Below are 9,034 nucleotides of genomic sequence, written 5' to 3' on the forward strand. Positions count from 1 at the left end.
TTCCAAATTCTCGGTAACATTATTGTACTTTAAACAATAGGATCGTTCACAGATAGAAATAATAAATTTTTATTGAGTCAATAATTTTACATAAAATACTAGATCCTATTAGTACTAAAACAATAAATACTACCTCTACCGTGGAAATCGTATTTGTATACGATATATAAAACTAATACAAGATAGTGAATTTACTCGGTAACTAACATGCGTACTCTATCTTAACTGCTAGATTTTTACGTAACAACCAGTATGTAATACCATCACGATATCCTACAGGTTTATATTTTTTATGCTCTTCTTAAGTAATTTAGTTTCTCATACAGCGCAGTACCGATACTTTAAGCCTCTGGGTCAGTATCTATTAAATTTATTATATTATTATTTTATTTTAAAATAATTCCTTTTCGATAATGTCATACGTATACTGCAGATTTTTATCCAAAACAAGAATTGTCTACATCAATCGGAGGAAATAGAAATTAACCAACGAGTTCATTCTTTGTTTACTTGTTTTAATAGATTAAAAATAATAAAAATTCTTTTAATCTTTTTACTATTTGCAATTGCATTTATTCAATTTTGTCATACATACATGAAGTCTACAGTGTTTAGTCGTGTGATTTAATTATCCCTCCAGCAAAATGGATTTTTGAACTTGTTCTTCTTACTAATATGTAAGTTACTTAAGTCAGCACTAAATAAACTCTCAAAATCTATCAGAGACATTCGTCTCAGATTTCTAATCAGTTCCACATCACTGGGATATTTTTTCAATGGGTTACGTTCCTGAAAAGAAATAGTAATGTTAATAGGACTCGTTACTTTATTATACTATCGACTAAGAAGAAATAATGCTTACGAAACAAGTTGTCTGATTCCGTTTGAATAGATTTTCTTTCTTGAGAGAAGTCAGTCTTGTGCGTTCAGCTAATCTGAAATCTCTTCTTTGCGATCTAGTACCTCCTGATTTGCAACGTATTATATCTTTATTTTCAGTATTCTTCCAAGGCTCGTATGTATGTACGTCTTCCTAAATATTAAACCAAAATTTACATATTTGATGCAATTGAATATTAACTATCCACAAACCTCCTCCCAATCTTTCATTATGGGCACAGTTAGCTTCGCAGCTGCTTTTAAGGACACTGTGCCCAACTGCTTCGGCGATTCGAAACTGTACAAATATCTTTCCATATTTCCACTGCTTTCACAGTTTGCAATGTGTTGCTAAAATTTAATTTATTTTTAATTTTTACGTCTAATTTCTTTGCTCTAGCATATTATGGTAGAATCCAACACGCATCCATATAAAGAAATCATAATTTATAATATAATAATTCAATTTTAGAATAAAAGGAGTTTCCACTCAATCACAGCCGCTCCAATTGAATTAACATGAATGTGTTTAATACCTTGAGATCGTCATTGTTAATAATATGAAAGGCATCGAAGGGACAAGAAATTTTCATCTCTGAGGAATTACTTTGTTTACATCGAAAAAGATGACGTGACAGCTTGCTGCTGGAAACACGATGACTTCGATCGTAAGGACACGTTACTATTTCATCCATCGTTGTTATGTTAATTTGTGGACACTGCAATAAGCTCGTAGCTAACGCATAACATCAAAATTCGTAGAATCAAACAATAAAAAATAACGAATGACATACCCGTGTTGCACGTTCACGTTGAACGCGCGATGGAGAACCACGTGTTGCTGTTTAGGCTCCGTTAGTTTCGCTGAGACTGTACTGTATGCATGTGTAGAAACGGAAGAGTCCTTTTTCAGAAGCGATTCATAAAAATCATCCGATAGATGGATCTTTAACTATCCCGAAAAACAAAGAATTAATTAATCTTGTATTTGTTTGCAATATTTTTGTCTACACTGTGATTGGTTTTTTTTTATGAAATTACATGAATACAAAGAATCATCTAATAAAACCTTAAACTGTACTTTTATGTGCACTTTCATGGGCCCTACGGACAACGTGAACAGGCGCCGCGTTTATCGCAGAACGGGTAAAATCGTTCATTTAGAAATTTATTTTTACTAGATCCGTTTAAATCCATAGGCTTTGTTCTCTTCCGAGAGCTGTACCGGTAACTCATTTCATTGCTTTGCAAGCGTTTGTTTTTACTATTCGCTCTAATAATAACGAGTCCACGAATAACCTATTAGAATTTCTGTTCAAATAGAGTAAAAAGTATCGTTATATATTTTATATTATATTTAATATATCGACGAATTCTTGCTTTTGAAAATGAACTCGATTATCTCTTGTACATTATAGCTGACGGAGCATCGATAAATACATAGAATGTAAATAACATGTGAACGGTGAATATATATATATGTACACGTACTTTTATTAAAATGTTCTCAATTCTGTTTTTATTTCTTGAAAAGAAACGCGACCACATACATCGGGTCTGGATAAGTGATTTTTCGCGTATTTCGAGATCGGGAGAGCAGCACATCTGTAGCTGGGACAACCTTGCACGTGCACGTAATACATCGAAAACTATTTATAAGCGAAACATCGTCACCGTATTATTACCGAAAATAAGTTGCTTCACGCTGACGCAGCGACGACGGGGTGTTACGATTTAAAATATCATTTATGTGACAGTCAGCTTTTTATCTCCTCCATATAAAATTACCCCGAAGACGCTGACGGTGTGACGCGAATGCCAACAATCTTGGATCAGCACCATCGAAGTCACATGTACATTCTTTTCAGTCGATCGAGCTTTCACCATAAACCAGAATTGATTACGTGCAAACTTTATTTTATGGACCAAAAATAATGTACATTTGAACTTTTTATTATTTCAACATTTAATAATCGATTAAATTATATTCGTCAAATACCAAATTATTATTAGATTTAGCAATGTTCGTTCTATTTAATTATTCTCATTCTTTTCGTTAGTTCATACCTATTGAACAATTTGTTCTATAGAATAAATTTCGAGGGCGGTGAATTCAATCTACGATGGAAAATACAGTACACGTGTGCACATGGTTGGTAGATCAATAGCCTGGGAGTAAAGTCATTTAGACAAGAAATCGATTTTCCAGGTTTTTTTTCCTCTCTATAAACATGCCCGTTACGCTGCGAGTTCGAAGGGTGGTGGAAGGCCGATGGCAACAAGACGGACTGACAAATATATCAGTCTTGTCCCACGCAGTTTTCAAGCAACTAGCTTACCGAAGACAACTTGAAGAACAGTCATGGCAGCTTTCATCCGTGAAATCAAGAGTTCGCTGAAAGGATTCCGTCCGAGCACAGTACAATAATAAGGGCTTACGTGTTTCATACGATATTGTACCTCATCGGCAAAACGTTGATCAAACCAAGTGTTCCGAAAGTGGTTCGTAATTTTCTGTTAAATTCATTTAATTGTTACATCGTTATTGGTTGACGCCACATCTTTTGCACTTTTTCCAAGGATCGTCGGCGATTTTAGTGACTCGCAAGGAGATGACCCATATCGATTATTGAGCCCCTTCGAAGTCAGCGTCAGTCATGCAACGGGTCCTCAGCTTTCAAATGGCTCGCGGACTCAACGAATCGAGCGAGTTCGTGACGAAACGCATGTGCTTCTCGTTCCTCTTCTCCGTCGGGTTTCTGTGCCTTCTGTGCGGCTTTCTGCTCGGTCGTTTCTCTATGCAGAGGGCCCTCGAATTTCGCGCCGAAAAGAAACGCCTCGAATTAGCGGGAAACGGTTTGGACAGCAACAAGTACCTTCAGCGTTTGATGCTCGAACTGCTGAAAACGGCGCCGCTCGACGACGATTTCGAAGTGTACGTTTGTCCCGATTCTTTTCTTCTTTTTTTTTTATCATATCAGAGTTGACTACCAATCGATTGACATATTTTTATTTTATAAGCGGACACCTAAAATATGCGCACAGCAATGATATCTCTTCATTTTGCTAGAATGGGGTGAACAGTTATTATTATAAACGTTCGACTGTTTAAATGTTTTAAATAGGACCTGGAAATCTTTCGATTTGTTGAAGGACGATGTGCAGCGAGCAAATGGGATCCTGTCGAATTTGTCGTTTGTTGACAAAGTAGTCGAGCATCAATCATATATCGTTGCGTCCGTTCAGGGGTCCAGAGAACCTGGTGATTGATATTCTACACTTTGTTATTGTTAGTCTCTAAAGCTTAATGTTTCATCTCACATTTAACGTTTAGACAGGTTCGTAGTTCTGTCGGCGAGCGAGCAAAGTGTAGGCGTTGCTTTAAAACTAGCGAAAATTTTTAACGACGTTCAGAGGCAACACGGCTGGAAACCACGCAGATCGATTATCTTTTGTCTATTCTTCGGGCCTGAGGACCCATGTCCTGGGACTTTGTTCAGATTTACAAGGCACAGAGTTCTCGCTTACATTGTAATTCATCACCAAGGATCGCAAGGTTTGGTTCGCATTAATTCATCCGATTAGAATTAGGCTCGGTAACTGTGTCTGGTTATAGGTAGAGGTCCTTTGATCGTGTCGGGGACAAATGTAGTGCAGTCTGTTGTCCTAGATGCTGCTAAATACGTAAGGGATTTATACCCTTACAACGATCAATATGCGACTCTAGATAGTATGTATTATAACTCCACAATTTCCCATTTAGTTTTAGACGTACCTCATGCAATATTATCATTTACGGTATGTAACACCGACAGGTAGAAATATTGCAGTTAGTAATTTTACTTAGTTTTATATTATTTCTGTGTAATGACGAAACAGTGATTTTACATTCAAGGATGATGATGAAAGTGAGTCGCGTAAAGTAATGCTAGCACAAATCCTTAGCCAAACTCTATGGAGATTGTCTGAATGTTTAATCATGAAATGGAATCCAAGTTACTTCAATGGAACCATGTCTAGAGCATTGGAATCTATAAATAGCACAGAATTTTTAGAAGTCAAAGGTATTGGGATATTCAGAAAACATCGGTATAGGGCTGAATGTTCAATAAAATTGTATATTTTTTTTTAGAGAAAATACAGGTAACTTCGGTCGAATTGTTAAATAATGTTGATACTCTAAATGGAAGGATTGACGCGGTTGATAGCACTAAGTACGCAACTCTTAGAGTTTATATAAAACTATTATATTTATAAATATTAATACTGCAAGCCACAAAAAAATCTATCCTTTTTTTTATGTTGCAGTACGCTTGATACAAGAATATTGAATGATTTGATGATAGACTTCGATAGAACCCTTTTCTGCCCTGATACAAAGTTTCGGTCTAAAACTAATTGGGCAGAGTTTCTTAGTCTAAATCACAATCCGTATAACATAAGTTTGATGTATCTCAAGGAGATGGTGAAATGTTACGAAGCAGCAATTCAATTATTACAAAATAGATAGGAAAAAAATGCAAAAGTAAACAGAGTCTAGGTATAAAATTCGTTTTTTTTCTTTTAAATAACTGCGATAACTTTGGAGTACCACTAAAATCTGCTAAAACATATTTAGCCTAACGCTTAGCCTTACTTCCCCATATGCTTAGCTTAATTTTACATGTTTGAGTTCCTATTGTCCATTCATGTATTACCGTACATTGCACAGGCATGTATATAATCGTATGCAAGATATATATATATATATATAAAAAGATGATGCCTGCGATAAGTAAGGCTCACAGGAAAGCTAATGCACGCTTCCTGGACCATACCGTATTTCTCTTTCAAACTGTTCCGCATTGAGAGTCCCATCGATTGCTTTGCATTGCGGATTGAAAACCGAATATGGGCTGAGTTCGCCCGGTTTTCTTGGCCTCGAGTGAGTATTTACCCAAATAAATATTAATATGGATACAATGAAATATATAGCCCCGAACTGAACTTCGATTGCAATTGTATATAAGACTGCCCATAAAAGGAAGCAGAGTAGATACATTGCTTTCCTCAGCAACGTATACTGAGGCTGGTCTAGGCTATCGTCCGAACAACTGCTTTCCGCATCCTGAAGATCCTGTAAGCTTTTAATTCTTAGTGTTGTCACTGGTCACAGCAATCGTTTCTGTACATTTTACAATAAACGTTACTTCGATTTCTTTACACCGAGAGAATTGTTATTTGCACCGTAACATTCGAAACAGCCGAGTATACGCGCACCGAACGCCTACTTCAGGATATGGTACCGTACGAGTGACATAACCTTACCTCCACATCCTCCGGCGGCGGTGACAGGAGCGGATCTTTCACGGTGGAGTTTTGGTTCCACGGCAGAACAGTTTGTATAGCATTTTTAATCGACTCTGTCATTTCGTTTCTGCGTCTCTGACGTCTGTAAGTATCGAGCCGCTCTCTTATACCGTTCTCGGTCATGACAGCCTGTCAAACGCACACGTCAGCTGTCTATCAGTCGGCTGTGCTCCGCTGTGCTACAATGCTGCATTCAATTGCATTCAATCGCTCGTCGTACATTCGTGTCAACGACATTGTAAATAGGAACGGTGTACATTAAGGGCGACCAAACTTCTTCGTCGCGGGCCGTATGTTTTCTCCTTTCAGCTACATAGTTAGTTCCCCCACCACCGAAAATGAGCGGCGACCGATGAGTGACGAGAGGAATTGGCGCGTGTCTCTGCGTTTTATTTTGCAAGTTTCGAAAAAATCGAACCGTATCGAATCACACATTCTCTATGCAATTGCATTTGTAATCATAGTATAGTAAATACAGATTTGATCAATGAGAAAAGAATTTTGTTCGAAGATGCGACACGTTAAATATCGATAACGTTTCAATGTTATCGATATCCGCCAATAACTTTATCGATGATCCCGCGTCTGAACTGAACGTAGTTCTGAATTCGAAATGTTGTTATGCATAGAGAAAGAAAGAGACGCGTGCATCAAGCAACGAAAACCGGAAAATCTCTTCGAGATTATCGTGCGAAAAATGAAGGCGAGAAAGAGTCACGCGATCAATGACGATTTAGCGATCGATCCCGTATTGGACGGGCAATGCGTTCAGATAAGCATGCCGACCAATTTCGGCGTTTCCTTCTTGGTTTCCGGCGTGCTGTCGATCATATTCAAGACAATGACCGCGCCGTTAGAGAGGATCAAGCTGATTCTACAAACTCAGGCGAGCAGCCATCAGATCGGAGCATCGGAGAGGTCCGCGTACAAAGGTTTTATCGATGCGATGGTTAGGATACCACGGGAACAAGGTTTCTTCTCGTTGTGGCGCGGTAACTTCCTGAACATCTGCCGGTACTTTCCGGCCCAGGCGATTAACTTTTCTTTCTACAATGTGTACCACGGTGCCTACCAACGTGTACGTAGATTCGCCGGAATTATGACAATCGTGATCAGTCTGTGAACATTTCTTTAGCATTTATTCACGGATTATTCTAAGATGTTGCCGAATTTTTTGTTGGAAGTTCAGTTATTGTAGAATTCGATTACACGATCTGATCACGATTTCACCTTAGACGAATGAAAAGTAGAATTTGTTGTAAGTAAAGAGCACAGTGTTATATAGATAATCCAACCGAGGACGAACTTTATGCAACACCTGATATCGTTTCTGGCGGGCGGAAGCGTCGGCGTCACGTCCTGCGTTATCCTGTACCCGCTGTCGTTCTGCATCACCCGAATAGCCGTGGACGTCGGCGACAGTGACAAGGTTAAGAGGCAGTTTCGTAATTTGAACGATTGCTGGCGGAAGGTCTACAAAATCGACGGCTACAAGGGCGTTTATCAGGGAATGGTCTGCTCGGCCGGTGGCATGTTTTTGTACAGGTGGACATAGTCAGCCATTTTGAGATCCGTGATCTCGTTTCCGGTTTATAGAGAGAAAATATCCGAATATAGAGAGAAAGAAAGCGAAATAGCGTCGCTTATGCCTGGAATATGTGGAACTTAATTCAGACATGAGAGAACGAGAATTGGAACTTTTTTTATGCATGAGATTAATCCTGATGGAACTTAGGTCCATTTATTTCGGAGCGTACACGTTCGGCAAGCATTGGTACGTGGACCAACGTGCGAAAGGCTTCCGAGTCTCGCCGGTGTTAATGTCCCTGGTGTTCGCGCAATCGGCCAGTATCGCGGCGACGCTGATCAGCTATCCGTTGGATACGATATCCAAGCAGAAAATGCTTCACAGCGGGCAACTGGGTCCACGCGGCTACGAGACGATACGGCAAGTGGTCTGTGAAGAGAATGAAGATGATCGATCCCCCCGTGTATGCTATTTTGAATAGTCGACGAGTTGTTTGCCCTTTCAGGTTGCCAGGATCGTAGAGACCGACGGCCTGGCCGGCTTTTACAAGGGCATTCTGACGAACTTGTTGACCACAGTCTGCGGATCCTGTATTCTAGTGACCTACGACCTAGTGATAACGCGGTACGAGAATTTCAAAGAACGAAGGTACATCGCGCGCACGAGATTCCAGAGCACTGTATTATTTCGCCAGCAATTTTTCAACTTTGCGATTTCTATTCAAGGTTTCCACGGAAGTTCGAGGACTCGGAAAGTCCGGACATGCGATGAGAACTATACCGTACGCATAGTTGTTCGCCAACTACATACAGACAATAACATTCTGCGGGATCTGCTGAACATTCCCGGAGATCGTGTCCTGCTAATAAAACAACAATTGTTACAACAATCGTGAAAGCGTCGTTTGCGATTTTATATATTATATGTCCGCCGGCCAAGCTTGAGAAGTCATTCTGGTCTCGACGTTCTTCCAAAAAATATGCATTTATTACTTTTCCTCGATCAAAATAAATCGAATCAAAATTTCGACTGTTACAAACGTATCTGGTAAAGGTAGGAATGATATCCGGTCAAGGATCTTTTCGACGTCGCTTTCGAGAGGAATCTTTTGACCGGATATAAGCATTGTAAAATTATTCGAACGGTTTGTACTTGTTTAAGAAAGTAGCCTAGTCGACGGAATGCGTTTTATAGCTTGGTTTCTCATCCGTCACACTAGAATGACCTCTAAATCACTTCGCTGTGCGCGAAAGTAAAGCGACGATCGGGTTGCCACCG

General features: G+C 39.2%; 4 protein-coding genes across 13 annotated transcripts; 2 read left to right on the top strand and 2 right to left on the bottom strand.

The window, feature by feature from the left end:
• Positions 1-45: 45 nt before the first annotated feature.
• On the bottom strand, positions 46-1,584 carry LOC117219071 (uncharacterized). 3 transcript variants are annotated; one of them, XM_033467958.2, is made up of 5 exons: positions 1,416-1,584; positions 1,093-1,230; positions 863-1,033; positions 596-789; positions 46-361 (listed from the first exon to the last, which is right to left on the bottom strand). In XM_033467958.2, exons 1-4 carry the CDS (start codon positions 1,572-1,574, stop codon positions 625-627), a joined length of 633 nt encoding a protein of 210 aa, XP_033323849.2. In that variant the 5' UTR covers positions 1,575-1,584; the 3' UTR covers positions 46-361; positions 596-624. The 3 variants fall into 3 exon arrangements, with proteins under 3 accessions (XP_033323849.2, XP_076384233.1, XP_033323853.2); XM_076528118.1 differs by having other exon boundaries at positions 46-457; XM_033467962.2 differs by lacking the exon at positions 46-361 and having other exon boundaries at positions 551-789.
• A 312-nt stretch (positions 1,585-1,896) lies between these two features.
• On the top strand, positions 1,897-6,081 carry LOC117219067 (uncharacterized). 5 transcript variants are annotated; one of them, XR_013036120.1, is made up of 9 exons: positions 1,900-3,381; positions 3,460-3,814; positions 4,005-4,141; positions 4,214-4,435; positions 4,496-4,677; positions 4,775-4,943; positions 5,012-5,093; positions 5,188-5,803; positions 5,889-6,081. XR_013036120.1 is itself a non-coding variant. In XM_076528113.1 (9 exons), the coding sequence occupies exons 2-8, from the start codon at positions 3,537-3,539 to the stop codon at positions 5,387-5,389; spliced, it is 1,272 nt and encodes a 423-aa protein (XP_076384228.1). In that variant the 5' UTR covers positions 1,900-3,381; positions 3,460-3,536; the 3' UTR covers positions 5,390-5,419; positions 5,591-6,081. The 5 variants fall into 5 exon arrangements, 4 of the variants coding, with proteins under 4 accessions (XP_076384230.1, XP_076384229.1, XP_076384228.1 ...); XM_076528113.1 differs by having other exon boundaries at positions 5,188-5,419; positions 5,591-6,081; XM_076528115.1 differs by having other exon boundaries at positions 1,897-3,381; positions 3,478-3,814; positions 5,188-6,081.
• Positions 4,972-6,351, bottom strand: Saysd1 (SAYSVFN motif domain containing 1). The gene is made up of 2 exons (XM_033467963.2): positions 6,187-6,351; positions 4,972-5,995 (listed from the first exon to the last, which is right to left on the bottom strand). Exons 1-2 carry the CDS (start codon positions 6,349-6,351, stop codon positions 5,672-5,674), a joined length of 489 nt encoding a protein of 162 aa, XP_033323854.1. The 3' UTR covers positions 4,972-5,671.
• A 483-nt stretch (positions 6,352-6,834) lies between these two features.
• LOC117219069 (ADP/ATP translocase 2) lies at positions 6,835-8,646 on the top strand. 4 transcript variants are annotated; one of them, XR_013036121.1, is made up of 5 exons: positions 6,835-7,306; positions 7,514-7,773; positions 7,964-8,176; positions 8,262-8,404; positions 8,482-8,646. XR_013036121.1 is itself a non-coding variant. In XM_033467952.2 (5 exons), the coding sequence occupies exons 1-5, from the start codon at positions 6,842-6,844 to the stop codon at positions 8,525-8,527; spliced, it is 1,134 nt and encodes a 377-aa protein (XP_033323843.1). In that variant the 5' UTR covers positions 6,835-6,841; the 3' UTR covers positions 8,528-8,646. The 4 variants fall into 4 exon arrangements, 2 of the variants coding, with proteins under 2 accessions (XP_033323843.1, XP_076384231.1); XR_013036122.1 differs by having other exon boundaries at positions 8,262-8,380; positions 8,482-8,500; XM_033467952.2 differs by having other exon boundaries at positions 7,964-8,183.
• The last annotated feature ends 388 nt before the right edge of the window (positions 8,647-9,034 follow it).

The sequence above is a fragment of the Megalopta genalis genome, unplaced genomic scaffold (genome assembly GCF_051020955.1).
Source record: "Megalopta genalis isolate 19385.01 unplaced genomic scaffold, iyMegGena1_principal scaffold0100, whole genome shotgun sequence".
Taxonomy (NCBI): domain Eukaryota; kingdom Metazoa; phylum Arthropoda; class Insecta; order Hymenoptera; family Halictidae; genus Megalopta; species Megalopta genalis.

Excerpts from the sequence above, each read along its gene's own strand:
- LOC117219071 (XM_033467958.2), bottom strand. The coding sequence starts at position 1,574 with ATGGATGAAATAGTAACGTGTCCTTACGATCGAAGTCATCGTGTTTCC. Across the intron at positions 1,034-1,092 it reads TAATGAAAGATTGGGAGGAG|GAAGACGTACATACATACGA; the intron begins GTTTGTGGATAG and ends TTTAATATTTAG. Across the intron at positions 790-862 it reads GGAATCAGACAACTTGTTTC|GAACGTAACCCATTGAAAAA; the intron begins GTAAGCATTATT and ends ATTTCTTTTCAG.
- LOC117219067 (XM_076528115.1), top strand. The coding sequence starts at position 3,537 with ATGCAACGGGTCCTCAGCTTTCAAATGGCTCGCGGACTCAACGAATCG. Across the intron at positions 4,142-4,213 it reads TCAGGGGTCCAGAGAACCTG|ACAGGTTCGTAGTTCTGTCG; the intron begins GTGATTGATATT and ends TTTAACGTTTAG. Across the intron at positions 4,436-4,495 it reads TCATCACCAAGGATCGCAAG|GTAGAGGTCCTTTGATCGTG; the intron begins GTTTGGTTCGCA and ends GTCTGGTTATAG.
- Saysd1 (XM_033467963.2), bottom strand. The coding sequence starts at position 6,351 with ATGACCGAGAACGGTATAAGAGAGCGGCTCGATACTTACAGACGTCAG. Across the intron at positions 5,996-6,186 it reads CGCCGCCGGAGGATGTGGAG|GATCTTCAGGATGCGGAAAG; the intron begins GTAAGGTTATGT and ends AAAAGCTTACAG.
- LOC117219069 (XM_033467952.2), top strand. The coding sequence starts at position 6,842 with ATGTTGTTATGCATAGAGAAAGAAAGAGACGCGTGCATCAAGCAACGA. Across the intron at positions 7,307-7,513 it reads ACCACGGTGCCTACCAACGT|ATAATCCAACCGAGGACGAA; the intron begins GTACGTAGATTC and ends AGTGTTATATAG. Across the intron at positions 8,405-8,481 it reads GAGAATTTCAAAGAACGAAG|GTTTCCACGGAAGTTCGAGG; the intron begins GTACATCGCGCG and ends TTTCTATTCAAG.